The 25,738-nt window shown below is 39.7% G+C and overlaps 1 protein-coding gene across 5 annotated transcripts in view; it reads left to right on the forward strand.

Annotated features, from left to right (window-relative positions):
- The window catches only part of FAM204A (family with sequence similarity 204 member A), a 38,018-nt gene extending 18,939 nt beyond the window's left edge, over positions 1-19,079 (forward strand). For all 5 annotated transcript variants that reach the window (XM_053310767.1, XM_053310771.1, XM_053310768.1 and 2 more), the window contains exons 7-8: positions 11,188-11,294; positions 11,608-19,079. In XM_053310767.1, the coding sequence (XP_053166742.1) occupies positions 11,188-11,294; positions 11,608-11,659 (159 nt within the window). In that variant the 3' untranslated portion in view covers positions 11,660-19,079. The remainder of the gene's footprint in view (positions 1-11,187; positions 11,295-11,607) is intronic.
- The last annotated feature ends 6,659 nt before the right edge of the window (positions 19,080-25,738 follow it).

Below are 25,738 nucleotides of genomic sequence, written 5' to 3' on the forward strand. Positions count from 1 at the left end.
TATGGATCATCATCATTCTCTATCATTTGTAAGGCCTAATGGGATGGAAAATAATCCATGCCTGGTTTTGCACTCTGCATATGCTCAGAGGGAAAGAGGGAAAGTCACATCATACACAAACTGAATTGGTTCTTGGAGATGGTGACCATGTAGGATCTGGGCGCGCAAACAGAGATAGAGAGAGACACACTCAGAAAGTTCAATGGGCTTTATTATAGAAAGTTGCTCATCAGGATAAAATTCAAACAGGTCATCCAAATTAAACATGTTTCCAATTCAAAGTGTAGTGCAGTGTGCCTAGCAGTGTTCTCTAATTTTTTTCGTCTGTGTGCAGAATGAGTTTTGTTCTGGGCAGCAGTATCAAGGCAGTGTGCACACACATGCATTCAGAATGGGGCTTTCCTGATTTAACCTGAGCGGAATCTAAAATGAACAGAATGGGCATCAAAAAATGTGTGAGCGCATACACATGCTCATGCCTTAGAGGGAACACTGGTGACTAACTATCAAATGTGCTGGTGTGCATGTGCAATCAGTAATTACAGTTGTCTAACAAATCTGAATAAAACATTTAGAGAGAAACAGAGAGAGAAGAAAGAAGGGAGGGCTTAGGAAAGGGATTAGTAGGGAGGAGGGAAGGGAGAGCAGGCTGAGCTGTTCATTGAATAGGCATCTCACCAGTTTCACGAAGAAGGGTTCAAAGGATTTGTTCATTGCTAGGGCACGAGACTTGGGAACGATGCAGGCCTAGTGGTAGATGCTCAGAGCAAGGCAGAGAGAGAGAGCCATGGTGGGTAGTCTTGACTTCTCACTATGCAGCAGAAGTCACAGACAATCCCTATCCGTGGCTAGAATTCCTGCTTTAACCCCGTGGCTTGAGCAGCTAACTCTGGGGATTGATCTTCAACAAAGGTCTGCTGGTTAGGCAAAGCTTGCTGACTGGCCATGTCTGAGGTGGCCCCTTTTATACAAGCTGGTCCTTTTGATCTGTCATGAATCTCAAAAGTGTAAATTGTTGTTATCTTCTAGATCCTGTCTCCTGACAATTATTGATCAGTTCAGGGATACTAGTTCAGTCCAGGATAAACAAGATCTGGATTCCATCTCCTGTTAGCTGCTATCAGAAAACATTGTATTGTTGTGTTCTCAAAACACCTGCATTTCTTAAGCTGTGGCTCTGTCTTTGCTTAAGAAGGCAGACTCCTGATGCCTCTTGCTCCAAAGAGTGTTAGAAGTTGGAAAGGTGTGAGGAGGAAGAGATCTAAACTCTGTCTATAGAAATCAAATTAATTGTGTGTGTAAATCTACATAACATGCATCTGTAAAGGCATTCCACAGTGATAGCATTTGAATATATGTGAAACAGGAAAGCAAGCCTGGTCATTGTGTTTTTTTATTACAAGCTGCACAAACATTGTGAAACACCTTTTCATAGGAAATGCTGGATTAATTACCCCTACCTTCACAAAGCAATTACCATTTGTCACAAAAACCAAGTCATGAGGCCTGGATGCCATGTACTGATCAGTTCATTCAGAGTTGAGGGAGACCTTGCATCAGTGCCTCTCTGAGCTGAACACTGCTATCGGAAATAGGCCTGAGTTCTGAACCATATTCTGGGTCCATTCCACTAACTGGCCACGTTGGCCATAAGAATGGCCATAACAAAAATAGGCACTGTTGTACTGTGGAAGAGTTTTGTGTGTGTGCGCGCGTATGTTTTAAAGCCTTACATGGATCAGAAGATAATTTTCAGATGTGGATATATATAGGAATTTTTTTTAAAAAACGTGTGATGCAAGAAATCTTTTGAAGTGTATGTGGTTCAAAGTAATTATTGCGAAAAGAGTAGATTTTAAGAGTTTGTTCTGGTTTCATTTGCTGCTCTTATTTATAATGGTTTGAATCCTAAGATATACAAGTGGAACTCTGCTCATGTAATGGAGCTTTCTCTCCTTTCCCCAAATTCACTAGGGATGTGCATGGAACCAGTTCGAACTCGTCAAACTCCTGGGAGGGCGGAGGGTGGGTGGGTTTGCTTTAAGGGGCAGGGAAGGCACTTCCTAGCTGCCAGCCCTTGCCCCCAGCTTTTCCCCCACTGGTGCTCTTCCAAAAAGTGGGTGCGTGGGGCTGCAGCATGCCTCCTTGCAGCTGGGATCAGAATCATCACACAAATGGCCAATGCTGCCCCTTAAAGCAACCCCCAGTCCCCTCCGAACTGGTTGAAACACCAGTTGCTGGAACTGGTTTGGTGCTCCTGGAATGGAATGCCAAATGGTTTCGTGCACATCCCTAAAATTCACCACCCGAAAAATGGCTCTTGGGAATTAGGGAACCTCTGTAGTAGTGTGTGACAGGCTGTGGCACAAGGAGAAAATTGGCATAATCAGGAGGACCAGCTTATGCGAGTAAAAGTGAATTCTGCTTGCATAGGTAAATCATTTGGATCAAAGCCAATATTAAGAATGCTCAATAAGTAAGTTGTAGTTAAGTGATGTAGGTTCCTTGTTAATCATAGGGTGTTACAAAAAGTTGCAATGCAAATTATTTGTTTACCTTCATTATTTGGAGTTCTAAGTATTTTTCAGATCTGCTAAGAAATTCAAATTTTCCATATTATATTGTCCATATATATTTACCCATTTTGCATCCTACAGAAATATTGTTAAAAAGTTATTAATCTGTGGAACTTTGATTAGTTTAAACACAATATAGTGTTAGAGAACTTCTTTACATTTCAGTAAAAAAAATTCTTGACTCTCTGGCCTCCTAAAAGTTTATACTAGGGTATAATAATTTAACCTTTTTTCTTCTGTTTTTTAAAGCTGGCTGTGTGAACTGGTGCTAATAATTTGAACAAGCTTCCCAGCCTTGCTTTTAAACAATATTGATTATTTGGGGTTTTGTGTGCTACAGTATATTTAATGCATTGGCATGATTGGTAAGTCCTCCCACTTCCAAGGTCATTCATTAGGGTTTTCCCCTCAAACAAGTTAATTTGGACTCAGTTTAGAATGATCTTATACTAACTTGGGCTCATTCTGGATGAAGGCCCCATCACGTTCTCAATGATGTCATCAGGAGTGCAACAAGGTCAGGAGGCCTTCCCACTTGCAAGTCTCCCTGTAAGCTTCCCATACTTGCCTCAGTAAGTGGGGGAAAGATGGTCATGCTCTGCATTGTCTGTTGCTGCAGGGAAGCATAGAAAATATAGTTAATGGATTGACTTGAGCCCTATTCACATGTCATGCTCAACGCATATACAATCTGTGTACAATGCATATACAATCTGGCATACAATTATTCACATGTCAAGTTTAATACATGTGCTATAATTCACTTACCTATACCCTGAACTGCTGGGACAGGCCCAAGTCCCATCTAGTCCAGCATCCTGTTTCACACAGTGGCCCACCAGATGCCACTGGAAGCCTACAGGCAGGAGTTGAGGGCATGCCCTCTCTCCTGCTGTTACTCCCCTGCAAATGGTACTCAGAGGCATCTTGCCTCTGAGGCTGGAGGTGACCTGTAGCCCTCCGACTAGTAGCCGTTGATAGACCTCTCCTCCATGAAGTTATCCAACCCCCTCTTAAAGCCATCCAAACTAGTAGCCAACACCAAATACCCTGGATTTGAGGAGGCCTGTACCAGGTTCATCTTGTACAGTCATTCACACAAAAATATATATACTTGTACAGATGCCTATATACATGTACACTGTAATGTATGGGTAGGGCTTTGGAAGCATTGGGAATTACAATTTCCATTCCTCCTGGCAGCAGTGGAAGAACATCCAGGCATTAAGCCTGGGGCTTCTGTTGCCAGGAGCCCTGCTTGCCAGTTGTGCCCTCATCACCAGGATAAGTTGGAGAAAGAGGGACTGCGAACAGGGAAGGCTTTTGTGGATTGATTGATTGATTGATCTGATTTTCTGCTAGGCCTGTCAGGAACCAAGGGGAATACATTTCCCATTACTCCTGATGGTGTATGCATAGCAGTTTGGTAACCATTCCAAGCACTACAGAAGGAGGAGAAGGTACTCTGCTCATGAATTACAAACTACACAGATTTGTAATACAAGCCTGATAATTACAAGATTCAGTGCCATCACTGATATTTTCAGCCTGTCTTGAATATTTGGATGTTGCTATTGTTCTATTAACAATAGAGCCCTCACTGACATAGTCCTGTATGGACTTATGAGGGAGGGAAGCAAAATTTCCTCCCCTTCTACCTGCTAAGCACTGCAAGCAAGCTTTGCAGGCAGTTCCATTCCAGAACTCATAAACTTGCCTGGAGTGTCAGCCACTAAGAATAATAATAATACTCCATTGCCATTTTCATCGTCATCATCATCATAAGTTTGAAGTGTTCTGTTCTTTTGTTGAAATTTAAATGGTTAACTTAAATAGTTACTTGTTGCTACATGTAACTAAAAGATGAGGGACAAAAAAAATCGAGGTTCTTGATATTAAACCTTTGGAGTTATCTTGTGACTTTGTCTAACTACTCTTGGGTACTTTGCTTTATAGCAGTGATTAACCTGAGGGCAACAATTTGAATAAGAAAGAAAAAACCCAGGCTATGTATGATTTTTCCATCAAAAGAAACTTTGAAAATACTGTGTAGTACAGGACACTAAATTACTGCAGCTGTCATTTTTCATATAAGAACATTCCTGCCAAAACTGCTTAAGTGTGAGCTATGTTTTTTCTGGCACTTTGGTTTGAGAGATTTTACAAAGTGGTTTGTATGTTCTTAAAAATGTAAAATGGTTTGTTATAGTTGTACCAATGAATTAAGTTTTTAAAATTATGTTATCATTCTTATATTAACAGCAAACGTACGCGTACTCTTCTGTTATGTTAAATATGCTCCTTCAGTTTCTATTGCCTCCTATACACCTCCATAATATTTAAATTAAAGGTAATTTTTAAAAAAGAATTTAGTCTTGATAATGGTGCACACTAAGCATGTAGATTAGTTTATTTAATTATTTAATATTTTTACCCTATTCTCTGAGAACATATTTAAAATGGCTAACAAAAATTCAAAAGAGTGGTGCCAGGGCAGTTGCGGGGACATGTTGCTCAAGCTTTTGCCCAGCTCTTCTGATGGCAAGTAGAAATAGCCCTGTCTCAGGAAGTTTGCTGCCAGGCAGCACCAGATGTGAATGTCACTCTGGGGTGAATCTTTCCTCATGCAGGCCAGATGGAATATAAAAGTTTATGAAACTGAATGTTCTCATAAAGTATCCCTTTTGAGTTTTTTAAAATGTCGCATTATTAAGAAATTAACAATTCCCAGATCTTGCAGAGATCCTTTTGTTACATAAACGCATGGGGCACAATTTGGGAGTTGACCTGTACAACCCCCATTGAAAATGATTGGGTGGGACTCTTGCATAACCTCATTCATTTCAATGGAGAAATGCAGAAAGAAGTGCAGAACATCTTTGCAGTTTCTTTAACACAGTCAGCTTGATATATAAGAAATTGATTGTTGTATCCTCATCAGAGCATGAATGGAGTTAATAATGTCCAACCTTACATACAAATATACAGCAATATTTTAGATGCTCAAAGGATTTAAAACAAATATCAGTAGTGAAGAAGAAACCATATGTAGTTTTGGAATTCCTTTAATGTTTAAGTTCTGGGAGGGATAGAGAGACAAATGTATTTTATTTTGTTGCCAGTTTCTCTCTCCCTAGTGAAGGTGTTTCTCAGTTTCTCTTCACTGAGGTTGTTTTCTCTTAACCCCTGTCATATAGTAAAGGTTATCACCTAGGATTATATTCATATGCTCTCTTAATTATGTATATCTTCTTTTTAACAAACCTTAAAAAAAGATTTCAGATGTTACAAGTCTAATTAAAGAGACAAAGCACAGTTTATACTGTAGATTTTTTTCTGCAGTTCAATTAATCAGCATGTTTTCTCTTTTAATTAAAACCATTTTAGTAAATTAAAGCCCACAGCAAAACACATATATAATTTGTTTGTAATTAGCTCTTAATTGGTGGTAGTTGAAGCTTAGCACCCTTGGTTTCTTTCTTCATGATTGCCATTTTATTAGCAGCCAGTCATTAATTAATCTTTTTTTCTAATTAGCTTATAAAACTGTTGATGGCACATTATTGTAAATGTGATTTTAAGTTCAAAGCTTGTTAATAAGCTTTCTTACTTAGAAGAACAGAGATAAAGAAATTGCTGAAAACAGTACTACAGTTCTTTTTTTTTTTTTTTTAAACAGCCTTTCTTACAAGGGGACTGTGTAAAACATCTAACAGCTTATGGTTAATTTTTAATGCTTTTTTATGAATGGAAGAAGTTACTTGCATATAAATATTAAATCCAAAACAAAGCTCAAATATAAGAACAATTTTTATGTTCCTGCTACACAACAGTGATGTCTATGTATAATATGATGTTTTAATACCCAGCAATAGAAACTCAACAAAGGTATTACGAAGTATTTTGCACTAGAAGTTGAAGAAATCATTGACAGAAGATCATTCTCACTTCAAAATCCACTCAATATTCTTGTTTGCTTTATATATTTAATATAAATCAGCAATGGATAACATTCCATAACATAAAGGGGGGAAATCATTGCTACGGGCAGAACCTGAAATAACTAGATTCATATTTGATGAGAAACTGTAATATAGTATTAAAAGGCTGTTTGGTTTCTCTGATAGACCCCAGGATGCTTCAGGACCTGTTAGAATAGAGATGTTTTGTTAAAACCCCTTTGGGTTTAGCCTTTTATAGAGCATACCTGCATATGACATTTCTGAATCTTGCCTTGAATGTTCCGTCGCATTATTCATATCCTAGAGAGTATGTATTTTACAATAGGTCTTAGAAATAAATCTTTATCTTTTGGGGAATTTTATACTGCCAACCCAGAGGCTCAAGGTGATGCCCATAAGGTAAAATACAATTATTTATGAATCCAATCATAAGATATCAAAATATAAAACATTAAAACCAATGCACAGCTCAAAACAGAGGCATTAATCATTGGCCACTAAAGACTAGTCTAAGCAAAATAGCTTTGCGTTGCCTCCAGAAATAAGCCAAGCTTGGACTCAAAGAAGCTTCCAAAGGAAGTGAGTTCCATACCCTGGGAATTACTACTGAGATAGCTTGCTCACAACATTCTAACTTGGCATATGAATGGCACCTCTAGGAGAGCATCCCCAGTAGATTTCAAGGCCATGATGGTCATAAATGGTTTCCCCTATATAACATTTCAGTCAGTTATCAAAGATGTTCTGTAATGTTTTCTTGTCATGAAAGTTACAGTAAATATTTTTCACCAATGAATAAGAAAATGTATTTTTCCTCTTGCTGTCTCAACTTTATTTACTATTTCAACTTCAGCCATGTCTTTGCTTTTTTAAAAAAAGGTTTTATGATGCTGTGCAAGAAACACTAGAAAGGGATAGCTGACAAGGAAAAAATTAAAAATTGGATAAAAAGTAAATGAATAATGTCATATTACTAAAAAGATGAGAGGCTAATTTGTGCCGACTTTTTGCTAATTTTGTTCAAGCCTCAAAATGAGGAGCTGTCACCCGTTCTGTGTAGCACTGATGACAGTGCCAATGATCCATGAAATAAGCTGCCGCTGGCTTTGTTCTGATAAGAATGAACAAATCTGCACAATGTACGGCTCCCTGAATCTCATTTTCATACTTGCATGCAGGCTAAAAGAAATAAGCTGTTTGCAGGCTTGATTAATCAGACATTTGAGGGGGTTTTGTCTCTTTGATCTCTTTCGTCTCCTAGGTAACTTGCTTGACATTAATGTTGAGCTTGAGTAAAGACAATCAGGAATTGTAGACCAAACTGATATAAAAATTAAAGACCTTAGCACTTTAAGTACTTCAGTAATGGTTCCGCTTTACTTCAGAAAACATCTGTTTTCATTTAATTAAAGAACAAAAGTGAATAGCATAAATATTTTTCATAGAAACCTGTTATTCCAAAATAGGATAATTGGTATTTTTAAAATAAGTGCCTTTATACTATTTAGAAAGAGATGAAGATTCATAAATTTGTTTCCAGGTATTCTTGATGATTATACTGTGTGTGTGTGTGTGTGTGTGTGTGTGTGTGTGTGTGTGTGTGTGTGAAAAATATAATGGATAACAAGTTTGCCGTTATGCTGTATTAAGCTGGACGAACAAGATATTTGAAATGATTATCTGTGAACTTCAATAAGAATGATTTTTGCCTCCTAGAAAACTAACTTGATTAGAAAAGTTTTTAAAGCTATACTTTGTTACAAGGATGAACCATTATATCTATGTTACTTCCCAATATGATTTACACACTTTAAACCTATAAAATTGAAAGGAATTAAAAAAAAATGTCGCAGTGCGTTTGCTTGAGGTTATGCAGACGCTTTTACAAATCTTCCAAGTGGCTGTAAAGATGAATGCCTCAAGGGTCTAGCCAGGGCCCTGCTTTTCCAACCAGCTAAAGCCCTTATCTTAAATCCAAGCAAAGTACCATTAATCTTTTTGAAAGACCTTTTATGGCTTTTAATATATCCCAAATTAGAACATTTTACACCCTTGGTTCCTGAAATGTGGTGATAAAAAGCCTTTAGAGCTTAATTTTCCTTACTGCGTGCTCTGACCAATTTGCAGTTCTTTGTGATAATGTTTAGACACCTTAATTAAAATGCAGCAAAATATTGGATGTTCTATATGGAAAATGCTGATACTTTGACTACACAAGGAATTGTTGTATGTATTTTTATTCATGTTTTATTGCTTCTTACAACATTGTATTTTTCTGCATTATCTGATGACCTGAAACATTAAAATAAAAAAATAAAAAAGTAAAACCAATTGACCAAGATTTCTGGGACTTCTATTAGAAAAGGAAATGAGGCTGCATTTTGGGGTACTGGTGGAAAGGCAAAATGCTTCCGCTGAATCAGGCATGATTCAGAGAACACATTTGTTTCTTATAAGTTGTATGCTTCCATTCTATGCAGTCCTCATGTTAATACTGCAAGATGTTTATCTTTCTTCCCTCCTACAATATTATGGACCGGTTTAACTCATCGTGGACCCATATTTTACAAAGACAGGAAGAGTCCATATAGGAACCTAGCCATCTTGAGAACTATTTACTTAGCCAGGCCTCATTGTTGACTATGAAAGGAAAGCAAGTACAAGTCACTTCATAGCCACACCTTTAACTTGCAGTGCTCAGATCAGGACTAGAGGCCTGTGGAGTACTATACATACTCGTATGAGTTGCATAATGGTTTAAAATTTTAAAAAAACAGAGGAATTGACACTTCAATATGACAGGTGGTATCTGAATAGGTATTCCTGTTCCTAAAGTGAAAACCACCACTTATCATGCTTTAAAGTGATCTACACACATTTTCTTGAATACTTAGTTCGTTGTATTAATACAAATATATTGCAGTTAATTACTTGGTTCATAGTTAAAATATAGTTTATTCCTTTGGCAGGTTTCTTTTCTATGCCCCATAAGGGGGGACTGGGGGAGTTTTGCAAGGGCACCGGCATATCCCCACAGAGCCTCCTTAGATGTGCACCTCATTAGTCGGGATATCAGCTCATGTCTTCAGGGATGTTGACCTCAACTAGTTTTTGGTAGTTCTTGTGACTCTCTCCTCTTGGTAGACTCTCAGCTTGCCTATGAGGACACCCTGAAAGCATGCAATATTTTCTGTACAATTTCAAGGGCTTCCCATTTTTATAGATAGGAGGTAGGAAGTTACTCAATGACCTAAAATGGCATGGGGGCATTTCTGCAGCACTGCTTAGCACAAGACAGGTGCCTGTACTGTGTCAACTACACACACACACACACACACACACTGGGGTACCCAGTTTATTTTTTAGGATTTTTTGAAGTGTTTAGATTCTTTGGTGTCCTCATTACACACCTCCATTTATTCTGTTCATTTTGACCCCACTGCTTTGCAGGTGGGGGTGGAAAATTAGTGGCATCCCATGAGCCAACTATCCCCCAACCCGCAAGCCACTGAGTATGTATTTTATATTTTAGGAATTTTTAGGGTATTTAGACTCTTTGGTATGTAATGAATCCTCATAGGGATTCAATATGAGGAAATGTTGTTAGACACCTAAGAGTCTAAACACTTGGAAAAAATACCTAGAATATAAATTTAGTACCCCACTGCCTTGTGGGTGGGAGGGGAGGTGTAATTGGCACATGGCAGTTGACAATTGACACTGTCCAAAGACAGTAAAAAAGAATAGAAGAAATGAAGGTGTGTAATGAATCCTCATAGGGATTCATTGAGTAAAAGTTATTATACACCAAAGAATCCAAACACTTGAACAATAATGACCACACATTTTGTTCCATAAGTCCACTTCTGCAAGGGCTAGAGCTTAGCTTTTTTTAAAAAAATGAAAGCTGGGGATTTGGGGAAATTGATTGGAGGACTCCAAATCTTAAATCAATTCAGATAGAATCAGGCGTGATATGATTTGGACCTGAATCTAGCCAATGGACCACAGGGGCGATTTGTGCTGTCTCCAAATCACCCAAATCAGCTAGATTCAGGTACTAATATCTTTGTTCCTGAATTGATTCTCACACCCCTCGTGAGTGGTTTTTAAAACAGTAATAATTGCTTCTTCAGGATGTCCACCCCTCTAGGGCTCCTTTCCCTGTTAGTTTATCTTGTCATGAAATTTATCTAGCACTTCTCAGAGCTTGTTAAAATCAGGTTTCCTGAAATCCAAGGTACATCTTTGACTACGCTTGCCTTTAGCTTTCCATAAGATAAAGAATTTCTGCATTATATAGTCACTTACTTCCAAAGTTTCCTCTACTTTAATATACATGAGCCCCTACTTTAAGTTTTAACTGTAACTTTTATTTGTGCAGATAATTTAAAAAGTTTGTTCTCCGTTTCTGTTTGCTTTTTTATTTGCTTTTGCTTTTTGTTTTGTTTTTTATTGTGACTGATTAAAAACACAATTGGGTTGTAAACTATCTTGAGTCCAGTAATGGTGGCAGAGTCTAAATATTTTGAATGAATGACTGACTAAATGAATATCTGAATGTTGAAGAAAACAATAAAACACCCCCCATACAAGTGCAATTATTTTTATCCTACTGATTATGTTATGTCTTTCTCTTTTCCCTTTAGCTTGGTGTGAAAGTTGCCAAAGCTGTTGCTTGTCGAAATTTTGTGAAAGCAAAACAAGATGCAGAAGCTTCTCAAGAGGCCCAAAAGAAAAAGAAGCTTGCATGGGGGTGAGTCATTGGCCTTCTTTATTTAAGACTAATAGAGATTCTGAGTTAAATATTTTTCTCCTTCAAATTGGCTTGTACTAATCCTTGTTTGTTTAATTTGACCTTGGCTTTTTCCTTGAGTAGTGCATCTGTTTAATGTAGACTCTTTACTAGAACTGATACATTATTCAAATGTTTATATTTTCCCTTTTGTGATTGCTAGAGTATTAAAAACCTAGTTCCAATTTAGCTATTGCTGCTAAATGAAATTTGATTGAAAACTCCCCAAAGTCTACTTCGGTAGACACTGACATATGTTTATATTTCTTTTCAGATTTGAAGCCAAGAAAAGATGGGAAACAAAAAGCAACATGGGATACATGTAGTTAATTGGCTCTGGAAGACAAAAAGGCATTGTAAAACTTAGGGAAAGAGTTGTTAATATTGTGGATACATAAATTATATTTTCATTGTTTTTGGTTTGCATTATTTTTGCAGCTGGAGGAATCGCTGTAGGGTAATTTAGGTTTCAATTCCATATATCTGGCATATCTCAAAATAATTCTATCCTTAGCCCTGGAAATATTTCCAGTTGATTCCCTTTCACCCATCCTAAATTGAATGGCTCTTGTTTGTTGTGGAACTATTGAAAATATAATTTTGAAAAATAACTTTGTGCAAATGTGTTCAATTATTTATTAGCTGCAGAAGCAATCTTTATTTAAAGCAAACGTTTACCTGTGTCTTTAAATAATAAGAACAGGTAAAGGTAATATTTCCTCAAAAACAAAAATATAGCAAGTAAATTAGCAACAAGTTTTCTCCTGAAGCTCCTGCAAATGTCTGTCACCAGTGTGTATTAGTTAAACTGGTAAATTTCTCTTATTAAGCAAGATGAAATACTTCATGCACAAGGATTTATACTAGCGTAATGGTGATTTACTGTATTTGAGTACTTAGAGCTAAAGTATTGTGCCAAGGCATAGTAATTTCAAGGTTATGACAAGTCCTATGTTTTCCAGCCTAACATGGAATCGTTCATTCTTGTTTGGTAGCCCTGAGGATGATTTCTTCTCCTTCTCCTCCTAATCCTGCTCCTCCTCCTCCTCCTCCTCCTCTACAAAGCACTGTATTTCACAAAGATGAGATCTTGCAATACAGTAATCAGGAGTCAACTGTAATTAGTTATATTGACAGCTAACTACGCGACAAAGTCGGTAAATCACTGGCCAAACAGGTTTTTACCACAGAGCACCATAAATCTGTAAAGTCTATATTCTAAATTACTAGGCCTTTTGGGGAGTTCTTGCTATATAGTGGAGAGAAGAAGCAAATATTGTCTAGCCTCACAATTTCTTTGCAGATAGTTCTGTTTTGTTTAGTAACAAGATAATACAGAGTAAGGCTATTCACACTACTGGGCAGGCAGCGGGGGAGGCTTTGCCAACTTACCTTCCCCCGCACCCCAGACAATCAACAGAATCCTACTGGGAGCGTGGCTTATGCTCCCAGATGATCTGCGCTTCTCCAAGCAGTGCAGACCTCCAGAGGCCAGGCTGATACATCGTGGCCTCTGAATATCCCTCAGTGCATGTGTGATGTGTGTGGTTCATTGGGGGAACCCCCCAGGAGTCGGACATTCTAGGCTCCCGACTCTGTGTGTGCTCGGGCTACATGTAGCCCAAGGACCCATGCGATCCTGGCACTGGGATCAAGGGCACGCTTTCGCCCTTAACCCTGGCTAAAAGCCAGGGTTAACGTAGGGTTAGGTGGGCAGATAGTGCTGGGATGGGCCCCGATCCTGGTCCTGCTCACGAGCAGCCTTCCCCAGCCTGGGTTATGCTGCTTCTGTGAATAGCCTTATTAGTTGTCTGACTTAGACTAATAATGAATTATCCAATTTGACTTTAATATTACAGCACATGCTTAAGTCATATTGGGCCAGTACAGGCATACATACTCTGCCCACATGATTAGAAAGGGGACACACTGAAAGCATGCCCATCATTCTCTCTTGCGTAGTTGTCCTAATGCTCTCCTGGCAGATCCCTTTATCACACAGCGTGGGCGGGGTGCAGTTTATCCAAATGGTACATGCAACCCAAATATTTGTTTACTCAAGTGTGGCAAGGGCAGGGGATATATTAAGGACATAAGAACAGCCCTGCTGGATCAGGCCCAAGGCCCATCTAGTCCAGCATCCTTTTTCACACAGTTGCCCACTATATGCCGCTGGAAGCCTACAGGCAGGAGTTGAGGGCATGCTCTCTCTCTCCTGCTGTTACTCCCCTGCAACTGGTACTCAGAGGCATCCTGCCTTTGAGGCTGGAGGTGGTCTATAGCCCTCCAGCTAGTAGCCATTAATAGACCTCTCCTCCATGAAGTTATCTGAACCCCTCTTAAAGTCAGCTAGGTTGTTGACTGTCACCACATCTTGTGGCAGAGAGTTCCACAAGTTATGTGTTGTGTGAAAAAGTACCTCCGTTTGCTGGTCCTAAATTTCCCGGCAATCAGTTTCATGGGATGACCCCTGGTTCTAGTATTATGTGTGAGAAGAATTGTATGGACCTCTATCATGTCTCCCCACGGTCGTCTTTTTTCTAAACTAAAAAGCCCCAGGTGTTGTAGCCTTGCCTCATAAGAAAGGTGCTCTAGGCCCCTGATCATCTTGGTGGTCCTCTTCTGCACCTTTTCCTGTTCTACAATGTCTTTTTTTAGATGTGGTGACCAGAATTGTACGCAGTAGTCCAGGTGTGGCCGCACCATTGTTTTGTATAAGGGCATTATAATATTAGGAGTTTGTTTGTTTGTTTAACATATTTTTATACCGCCCCAAACTTACATCTCTGGGCTCTTTACAACAAAAAACAACAACATTAAAACATTAGTTAAAAACGAGAAATTTAAAATATGACAATTTAAATTTTTTAAAAACAATATTCTAAAACAACATTAAAAACAATCAAAACAGTATCAGTTAAAAGCCTGGGTGAACAGGTGTGTCTTTAAAGACTTTTTAAAAATTGTCAGAGATGGGGAGGCTCTTATTTCACTAGGGAGCGCATTCCAAAGCCTCGGGGCAGCAACGGAGAAGGCCTGTCCCCGAGTAGCCACTAGACCAGCCCGTGGAAAATGCAGACAGACCTCTCCTGGTGATCTCAATGGGCGGTGGGGTTCATATAGAAGAAGACGTTCTCTTAAAAACCATGGGCCCAAGCTGTTTAGGGCTTTATAGGTTATAACTAACACCCTGTATTTTGCCTGGAAACATATCGGCAGCCAGTGTAACTCCTTCAATACAGGAGTAATATGGTCTCTCCTAGATGACCCAGAGACCAGCCTGGCTGCCGCATTCTGAACCAACTGTAGTTTCTGGACTACATACAAGGGCAGCCCCACATAGAGTGCATTACAGTAATCCAGTCTGGAGGTTACCAGCAGATGTACCACTGTTTTGAGGTCATCTCTCTCAAGAAACGGACACAGCTGGCGTATGAACCGAAGCTGATAGAAGGCATCTCTGTTGATTGCCTCAACTTGAGACACCAGGGAGAAACATGGATCCAGAAGTACCTCCAGACTGTGCACCTGTTCCTTCTGAGGAAGTGTGACCCCATCCAGAACAGGCAGATCAAAATCATCTCCCAAGTTTCGACCCCACACAATGAGTACCTCCATCTTATCTGGATTCAGTCTCAGTTTGCTATCCTTCATCCAGCCCATTACCGACTCTAGGCAGGCATTTAGGGAGGTTATGCCCTCTCCTGATGATGCTGACATGGAGAAATAGATTTGGGTGTCATCAGCATACTGGTAACACCCTGTACCAAATCTCCTGATGATCTCTCCCAGCGGTTTCATGTAGATGTTAAACAATATCGGAGACAATACAGACCCCTGAGGGACACCATAGGAAAGTTCATATTTGGAAGAACAACAGTCTCCAATGGAAACCATCTGGAACCTGCCCGAGAGGTAGGAGCAGAACGAACGCAGAGCAGTGCCTCCCACACCCAACCCCCTCAGATGCTCCAGAAGGATACTATGGTTGATAGTATTGAAAGCCGCCAAAAGGACTAACAGAGTCACACTTCCTCTGTCAATTCCCAGTTGGAAATCATCCATCAGGCCCACCAAGGTAGTCTCTACCCCATAGCCAGCCCAGAAGCCAGTTTGAAATGGGTCTAGATAATCAGTTTCCTCCAAGACTGTCTGGAGTTTTATTTTCAACCCCCTTCCTAATGATCCCTAGCATGGAATTGGCCTTTTTCACAGCTGCCGCACATTGAGTCAACACTTTCAACAAGCTGTCCACCACGACCCCAAGATTCCTCTCCTGGTCAGTCACCGACGGCTCATATCCCATCAACATATACTTGAAATTGCAGTTTTTCATCCCAATGTGCATCACTTTACACTTTTTTAAAAACACTTTACACGTATTATCTCTACCAGCCCTTTTAATGAAGATTTTCATGTGCCTTCTCTGTTATCTCCCTGTCTACAATGTTGGGATTTCAGTCAAAACCAGAGTTTCACAGTGTATCCTAAGCCTCTAATATATAGTATAGCACAACACAACACAACATACAGTGCAATAGAATAGAATATTGCTAGCCAGCAAAGACTTGCTCTTTCAACACTGCAGTCCTTCTCTCTTTCCTATCCAAAGTTTTTTGCAGGTGCAGTCCTCGAAGCTGTGCACATATATTTACATGTAGAGAAGGAGTTAAGTATACATCTGGATGCTTGGAATTCTGTAACAATTATTAAGGGGCACCGGCAGGGTGCAAACATGACTGCAAAATATATAGCAATACAAAGTCCAGATGGGTAATTCTGGGTATAGCTGAGGTGATGCTGGGGTAGGCTTCTAGCAGTAGGTGTCAGTAAGCATGAGACCTTCACCTGAAGACTAAGTGGGGCTAGGATCTTGCCCTTCTAGCTTCATAAGAGCTGCTAAGATCTTGTTGCACTGAACCGGGAGCAAAGGACAGGCATACATGCTCATAATATGTGTATGGTGGCACATGAGAGATTGGTTTAGAGAGCAATTTAGACACCACACCAAAGCAACTCTAGCCATCACTAGCTACTAAGGGCATGATATGGAAAGAGGTTAAAATCGGGCACAGATATAATAAAGACACCAGTAAAGATGGCATAGGCCTGACAGAGAAGAATGGCAACAAACAATTTTATTCAGACTTGGGAGGACATGAGATGTTGGCAAGATGCACAATAAAAAACAAAGAGGTTATGAGATATGTCAGGCAATAGTTCTCTCTGGCATCTCAAGACTGGTGCAACTGTAGGGTCATCTGAATGTCCTTGCCATTTAACTTGGGGAAAGTAGCTTGCAAGAAATGAACTCATTCATATTTGTCACCCATTTGTGCTATTTAGCATGTATGCTCCTAAAGTGCTGCCTATTGTGTAATTTAGAAAAGACTTAGAGATTTTGTGAATTGGGCTATTACAGTATTCATAAAATTTCACACCATTTTCAGCAATCCTCCCTTCCTTCTGTGTTCTATGCCTCCTTAAAATATTTCCCCGAGGGTTGGGAAATCCCCAGGGACATATTTTCTGGAGGCACTTCTGGCTGCAGGGGAAAGGGGGATTACCAAAACCTGCACACACATCCTCACTGAAAGAAAACACTGCTGCACTGGTGCAGCATTATATTTGGGTGTCAGCCAATAGTTATACAAATTCAATGTGACATTCTTTACTCTTAGTAAAAGTTGACAGTTGACAAGTCCAGACACACTACAGTCTATAGATGATTTTAGGTTCTAGCAGACATCCTGATTAATGAAGTGGGGGTGCTTCAAGGGACTATGGGGACATGCCAGGAGCTCTCACACAGTTTCCCCCGTCCTACGGCATGTGCACTGTTGTGCCAGCGCCCTTAGAGTTTGGAGTGCTCCCTGCACTCTGGAAACCCCGCAAGATGGAAAACATATTGCTGACAGTCAGTGATGTGTTTTTGATCTTGCAGAGTCCTTCCGGAGCACAGGGAGCATGTGAGCTCTACGGGCTCTGGTGCAACAGTGCACATGCAGGAGGATTGGGGGAGTTGTGTGAGGGCTCCCAGCGTGTCACTGCAGTCCCGGAAGCGTGTCCACTTCTTTAGTCAAGACGTCAGTCACTGTTCAAGCATTAGCACAATGAGAAAATTCTACTATGGAGATTGTATATTCTGATCTGTTTCTAGGATTATGAAATCCCCCCACCCCCAACACACACACACACACCAACAAAAAGTCCTTACTGCTCAGTAATTATGTCAAAGTGAAGATTATGGATTTTGGACATAAGCCTCCCCATAACTGGATGCTAAATGGTCGGTCTGTTGAGCGAACTGACTCATTCAAATATCTTTGCATTTTTCTGTCAGTTGAGAGTGTCACCAGCTTTAGGGCAATCATTTGCTTTTTCAGAAATAAAGGAGGAAATTTGAACTATGCTGCTCCAAGAAGTTTTGAAACATATGTATCTACGCAACTGTCATATGGTGCTCAGGTTTGGGGCAGTTATAATTATTCACTGGGAACTGAAACAGTTCAAAACATATTCCTTAGATCACTTTTTTCCAACTGTCAGTCCTGCAGTTCTAGTGTTATTGGAAACTGATATGTGTTCTGTCAAGTAGAATAAGGTTTGTTATGTTAAATTATTGACTGAAATTGTGATTTATGGACAATTCTGAACTCCCCAAATTACATTTAAAGGAATTTGCTTCTCGTGACCTCTTTATAATAATTCTTGGTTGGCTTAGATTCACAGACTATTGAAGAGATTCAGTTCTTGAAACAAGACCATTTGGGGCAAAAGCCCCCTAACTAGATGTATATGTGCTTCAAGGGGATCTAGCATCAGGTCAGGCTGCTAGGGCTTTCCTTTAGTGGGTATTTTTGTGTGTGTGTGTTTTCCCCTTTGAGGCAGGCCCTGAAGCAAGTAAATTATCTGTTGGAAATTAATTCCCTTATCTTAGACCAAGCATTTAATTCTACTTCTAGTTGATGGAGTCTGTGGTGAACTAGGAACACTTTAATAATGTTCTGCATTCTTCTTCTTGGTCTCTGACTGTCCAGTCACACCTACATACTAAGATATGTACTGACCTGTGTTTCACATTTTGAACTTACTTTTGCCTCCGCTCAGTTTTGGTGGGAACCCTGCTCTGACACGATAGCATATAGCTAGCTCCACCCACTCCCCTCGGCTCTTCTTGGACCACCACAGCAACTGCCTTGTGAAGAACCTTTCTCTTCAGATAAAACTCTAGAAAGGAGCTTTTAGGCCCCTGTGATAAGATGTTGGATTGGTTATGTCATCAAAGCCTGATTTTTAAGACTGATTTTTAAAATTGAATGGTGATAGGTTATTCTTGAAGTTTCAGTTCCCTGTGAAAATGCCAAGATTAATCAGGATATTGCAAATATCTTGGCCTTTGATATGCTTTTTCTGCCAATGGCTTGAAAAAAGCATTTTAAAACTGCTCTCTTGTATCTGGCAATTATAGAATTTTTAAATGTGGTTTGAATTTTGTGATTTTATTTTATTTCTATTTTTTTGTAAACTGCTTTGAGACTTGCATGAAAAGTGGGATAGAAAATTTTAAAATAAATAAATATTTTGCTGAATTGCAAGAGTGATTAAATAATATGGGTGGTATGGGTCACACTATTTGTATTAGTATTTTTCTGATATGTATCTTTGATTATGTTTGCTTTCATTTGTCTTAATGTATGATATTGTGACAGATCTGGCCATACAATAAAACTTGACTTGATTTGATGTCTGTCTCCTTAACAGATAATTGAACCTTTCACAGAAAAACTTCCCAAATGACTGGTGTGAGTCATAGGCCTTCTGCATTCTTGACAATTAGTTCTGTAGTGGTTGTGGTTAAACAGGCAAAACTGCATTCTAAATTGTCAATTTTCTTTCCTCTGCAATGCTTTCCCAACACTTTATGCTGATTATAGGAAGTAATTTCTGAAGCCTTGACTTCAGCTATTATCAATCAATATTTTGACAACATGTAATATTTTAGAAGGATGCTTGAAGCAAAAGTTATTTAACTTAAATTGTCCAACATATTTCTGTATTGCACATGCAAATCACAACTATTTATTGCAAGTCACTAATATCCATCCTCATTTGCTCACCATATGGTCTGTCAAGCAAAGCACTGAAACTGCACTCAAGTGTATTGTTAATAACATGCTCTGAGTCAAAACCCATTCCCTTTTTAGCCTACTTTCCAGTAGGCTTATGAGATCACCCGGCTTTCTGTGTGTGTCCCTGTGTGTCCCCCACCCATCAATTTCACAATGCCTGGACCAATATGAACCAAATTGGGTACAGTTGTAGGGAAACATAGGGACACCTCAATGGCATAGTTTGTGATTATGTCATCCACCCCAATCCAAGATGACGGATGCATGAATATTTTAGGTGTAAGAGATCTAACTTGTTGACCTTGATTTGAACCAAATTTAGTCCAGTTGTCGAGACAGGGAAAGGAAAGTAGGCTAATTAGTTCTTACTAGAACTTGTTTGAATACCTAAAAAGAAATGATGTTGAGAACATTATCTGCCATCAATAGAATTTTTTTTACTATTTTTACTATTTAATTACTATACAGACATTATGATGAACACTCTTACAAGTATACAAGGTACACAGGTACAGATCTGTGCACAGATACAGTTATTCACATGTTATTGAAAACAAGTTCAGCAGTACACTTCCTATCTGGACCATGCATTTGAGGGGCCTGTACCCAGGTTCACTTTTAAAACACAGGTACAATCATACACACAAAAGCATGTATGAGCGTGCAGACATCTGTACACTAGGGATGTGTAGAACATTTCACAGTTAGAACATTCCGACTTGAAACAGGCCATTTCAGGTGTTTCAAACTTGAAACAAAACACCTTTCAAATAAAGGGCCTGTTTCAAGCTTGGATAAGAACAACCCTGTTTTGATAGGAACAACGTTCTGGAGGGCTGTTTTCACCTTGCTGATTGGTTTTCTGGCAGTGGCTTCTGATTGGCTTGCGATCCCTTGCAGAAGTTCGGGTGCCTTCCTTCCTTGAGTTGTGGTTTGTTTTGTTTGTGAGATAGTGTCGTGGTGAAAAATGGACAGTGGCAGCTCTCTCTGTATGTATTTTGATGGTACAAACTTGAAACATTTCAGCTATCTGCATTTTATTTCAAGCGTGAAACAAAATGTGAAATCTGTCTTGTGCACATTACTAATGTACATTCATACAACATGATATCTGAATAAGACCTGTGTCCTCACCAAATGGGAAAAGAATTACTTCCCATTCATGCATGCCATTAGTAACTACGAAGCTGTTTCACCATGTTGAGGTACCACAGTGCTGTGGTATGGATTTGAATGCTGCAACTGTATGGCCAAGTCCAGCTGCATAGGTTGTTGCCACAGGGCCCATCTGATTGTTTCAGTACTCAGACACTTATTGCTTTAGTGGGGCCCTTGCTGTTAGCAGTGTGTGCTAGTAAGCCTTATTCTATTAACTCATTGGATGTCAAGTATTTTACTACAATTTGGCAACAGAGTATTGGTTTTATTTTACTCAGGTGTCCTACTGCTTGATCCAAAAGGGCACTCTGCCCCGCATGCTGATAGTGGGAGAGGCTTGGTTGTCAAACACACAGGAGAGGGCCTTCTCAGTCATTGCCCCCCAGGCTTTGTAATGCTCTCCCGGCTGGCATCTGCTCCTCCGTCTCCTTGACCGTTTTTAGGGAAAAGGTAAAGACGTGGCTCTTCACCCAGGCTTTTTAATGAAAATATTGTTTTTACTGCTTCTGATTTCTGTTTTATGTATTTTTAATGGGTCATTAACATTTTAAATAGAGATTATTTTTATATTTATATTTTCTGTACTTTTATATTTTAATTATGTATTATATACCGCCCCTTTTTTAAAAAAAAGTCCCTGGGTGGTTCACAATATAAAACATTAACATAATTAAAACAATAATTATGTTTTAATTTTTTGAGATCATCTGTACCTTTATATTTTAATTATGCATTGTTTTACTTATATTGTAAACTGCTTTGAGATTATTTTAATGAGAAGCTGTATATAAATTGAACAATAAAATAAATAAATAAATAAATAAATAAATCTTCCATTCCTTATTAATGTGTGCTATACATACATACATACATACATACATACATAGTCTATTTTGCACCTGCTGATGGAATGATAGCTGCTTAACAGTGCAGCTAGAGGTTCCTGCTTTACATCAAATAACACCATAGCCAAGGCCAAGCAACACATCTTAAATTATATTCTTGAAAAATCCTGAGTGTTCTAGGTTAATATCTCGTACTGCTTCTTATATAGTATATATTCTGAAGTTACTTAAAACTTTTGAATTCTCTTGCTGTCATGAATAAGACACCACCTATGTCAGGCTGATCTGGTTTAGGAAGAAATGGCCTTGCACTTTTAATCAAACTCGGAATCAGCCACGGTGATTGTTTCTGCTGTTGAGAGTGTTCTAGCTGATTTACCTTACCAGGGGGTACATCTGAGAATTGTATGCAATCCACCCTATCAGATGTTGAGTACTAGTGGGGCAGAGCCAGTGTGGCATTTTAATGTCATTTAGACATTAGACAACCCAATTTTGTAGAATTATTATGGTAGTTTTAGAAAGGAATATGCTGATTATCCTTCTGCATTGACAGTAAGAAAGTGTAATTGTAGAAGAATTTTGTACTGTTGCTGTGAAAGAGAACAGTGACCATCAAAGAAAGTACAATCCAACCATTCTGCTTGTATTGATTTGTGTGATTGGAAGATTTCCCTGAACTCTTTAGTTCAGTTTTTTGGAGAGGGGCATTGTTCCATGACTTAAGGACTATCACTAAAGCACTGCTTTGTTATGTTTTCTTTCTTTCTTATAGGACTGGTAACAGTAGAAAACCTCCAAAGAAATACCTAGTTCAATCAACAGAAATATGGAAGCTTGTGATTCAGCAGATGTTAAGGGTTCTACTCATTTTTTTGTTGCTCTGTTGGCAATAGTGACTTGTCTGATGGCAATAGTAGGGCAGCATGAAGGGCATATTGGTATTATTGTCAAACTTTGTGATAAAACACTAATTCTATGCTTATCAGCACTCTTCTTCGCATTCCATGTAATTTTGCCCTTTCAGCTGACTTTCAGTACATTTTGATCTGTGCTTGCTGAATTCCTTTGCAGTTCTTATTTATTTATTTATTTATTTATGACTTTATTTATTTATTTATGACGTTATTTATATATGGTCATTTATTTATTATTTTTTAATTTATGACTTTGAATGGTCAACAGTTAATGGAACCAATGACCTCACATTGTTTAACATGTTGATTTTTCATTTGATGGATTATCCAGATCTGCTTTATAAAGTAAGAAAGAAGCCAAAACATGCTACTCTTCAGGTGTTTACAAATGGGAGGTGTTGTTGGAAACACCAAGTATTTATTTATTTATTTATTTCTATACTGCCCTTCCAAAAATGACTCAGGGCAGTTTACACAGAGAAATATGGATCCCTGTCCTCAAAGGGCTCACAGTCTAAAAAGAAACTTAAGATAGACACCAGCAACAGTCACTGGAGGTACTGTGCTGGGAGTGGATAGGGCCAGTTACTCTCTCTCCCTGCTAAATAAAGAGAATCACCATGTTAAAAGGTGCCTCTTTGCCAAGTTAGCAGGGCTATGCTGCTCATTATTTACACTGAGTGGTAAAGTTGCTTTTTGGCACCCAAGCCTATTAGGAAGAGACTATTTTAAAGCCATTAAAGCAAATTTATGTACATTAAGACCAGAATGACGCTGCAGCTGCATTTGCACTGGTCTGAAATGTTACTGTGTTCTACTCAAATGTGTTTGCAGAGCCCTCTGTTTTGGCAAAAGACCTGATGAATAAGAATAACAGATTGTAAGGTTTTTCACATGTGCAGCCAAACCCTGGCTAGTGCAGCCCAGCCTGGGTTAAACTGCATGTGTGAAGAGCCATAAGCAAGGTCACTCTCTGCACTGCACTGCAGGTGCCCAGCCCCCAACATGGCCACCGGGTGAAAGCCAAAAACTGGCAGAAGAGCGTCCAAACTGGGCAAGGGGGTGATTTAGAAGGCTGGTGGGAGGAGGAGGAACCTCCGCAGACGCTCCCCGCCACCTCCAAGAAATTTTTTTTTAAGCATTTAAAGATCCCCTGAAACAAACTGGGGGTTGTTTGAGGGGGTGCCGGACTGAACTGGCCCGTTTGGGCTCGAGGCCAGTCCGGCCTCAAACCAAACTGGGCCAGCCGGTTCCGTGCACATCTTTATTGTGAACACTTTATTGTTGATTTATGAAATTATTCTTCAGAGGTCCAGTATTATTTTTATATTCCAAATTATCTTTTCCACATTAAGTTCATCAAGTCTAAAGGTGGCTGTAATGCAACTTGTAAGCCATGGTCACCATTGTATGAAATCATTATGGAACACAGTGGTGCAGTATATCCCTCTATTAAAAGCCAGTTTCCAATTTTTTGATCCCACTCTCCCAACATTACACTCTAGTGTATGATTTGTATGAGGGCATTGCTATAGTGGCAGCTTTATTTTCAATCCCTTTCCTTATTATCCATAGCATGGAATTAGCCTTGTTCTGCGTGGTAACTGTACTTCATACAAATGGGCTTTGAACACGCGCAGAAGCCTACTTCGGGAACCCTCCAAGCTTTGCTACATTTTGGCCCCTTAGCCTTACATGACAGTGAGGCTATCTCCCCATATCCAATTCTTAATAGTCCGCCACACGACTAATGTCCCTTAGACGCGGATAACTTGTTCTAGCTTCCTAAGTGCTATTTCTATATTTTATTTCTCCTAAAGTGTTTTCTTCTTTCTATGTAGTATTATTTCTGACTTTGGCCTTACCGTTTTTGGTTTAACTGGTCCCTCCCCACTCCCCCATTCTTCCTGCCCGTTGTTATCCCGTTTATGGGGACTAAAGTCACATTCAAAAAGTGCACAAATTGTGGGGCTAAAATCCCTTCTACGGATGGCCACCAGTACTGCTTGCAGTGCCTCAGGGAATCTGTCTAAAATTCACCCAAGTGAGGTGTAACCAGGCTTCCCGCCTTCAGGCCCTGCTCTGGGAAAGAGCACTTTAGGGTTCAACCACGATTGCTTTCGTCCCTCAGGCTAATGCTCCAACCGCAGGCCAGGTGGCAACCCAGATAACCACACCTGTGAACGGGGATGTTGGGGCTTCGGTTCCATGTCCCTTGGGACTGGTAGCAAATCCGAACCCACCAGGATAGCCCCAAGCTATCCTGAGCGCCTCTTCCATTGCTGTGCCAGGTGCTTCTAAATCGGTTCAGGCAGGGGAGTTGCTTAAGCAAAAGGCTAAGAAGCAGAAATGGGCTCTTCAGGTGATCGCTCAGGCATCCCTGGTATTGCAGACAGTGTCAGCCCCTGCCATACTGTCACAACTGCTCCCACCATTGGAACTGATCATGGTACGCAACCGCCCAATGAACCTGGAACTTTCGCTGGATTATGGCAGATTATGGTAGCTGCTACATACTACCTGGACTGGACTTGAGGAAGCTGACGCCGAACTCCACACTGGACCGAGAACCGGACTGACGCAGTCTGCACTCCAAGGATAAAACCTCAGTTTCTGGCTGGATTCCTAGACATCTGGGGTGCAGAGACAGATGCTACTCCCCGGATAGGCGCATTCGGCACAATCTCTGTTCCCGATACAGGGAGCCTAGCAGGAGGGATTAGTCTCCTACAGACTATCATCAATCTTACTCTCCCCTGTCCAATCGCTATGCCTATTTCTTCAATGACAGATTTGGCTTGGAAGACAGGGAGAGGTATTATTATCATCTTTGGGACTGGCGGGAGAACTACTATAGGAACTCTCGCTCCTGTTCTCAGTCTCCAAGATGTCAGGAGTCTTGGGCTCAGGCTACAATGATATGCCCTGCATTTTTGGTACCTATGCGACTGCCAGTTTGTTTGTTTGTTTGTTTGTTTGTTTAACTTGTATACTGCCCAAACTTTCATCTCTGGGTGGTTAACAATAACATAAAAACAATTAAAACAAATATAAAAGGTTAAAATAGTTTAACAATTTAAAAACAGTATAAAATTAAAACAGTATAAAATTAAAACTACAAATTTAAAATGCTGAAAAAGCTTGGGTGAAGAGGTGGGTCTTCAGGTGTTCTTTTAAAATAGTGAGGGATGGGGAGACAAGACTCGAGATCACCTATCCCAGCTGTGATCCCAATCCCATTGGAACCATCACCTCAGGGTGTTCCAGCTTCTCCCCAAGTATGGGAGATTCCACCAGCATCTCCAGACATTGTTCCTCAACACTCAGCTTCCTCAGGAGAGGGGTCGGATTCG

The sequence above is a fragment of the Hemicordylus capensis genome, chromosome 3, assembly GCF_027244095.1.
Source record: "Hemicordylus capensis ecotype Gifberg chromosome 3, rHemCap1.1.pri, whole genome shotgun sequence".
Taxonomy (NCBI): Eukaryota; Metazoa; Chordata; class Lepidosauria; order Squamata; family Cordylidae; genus Hemicordylus; species Hemicordylus capensis.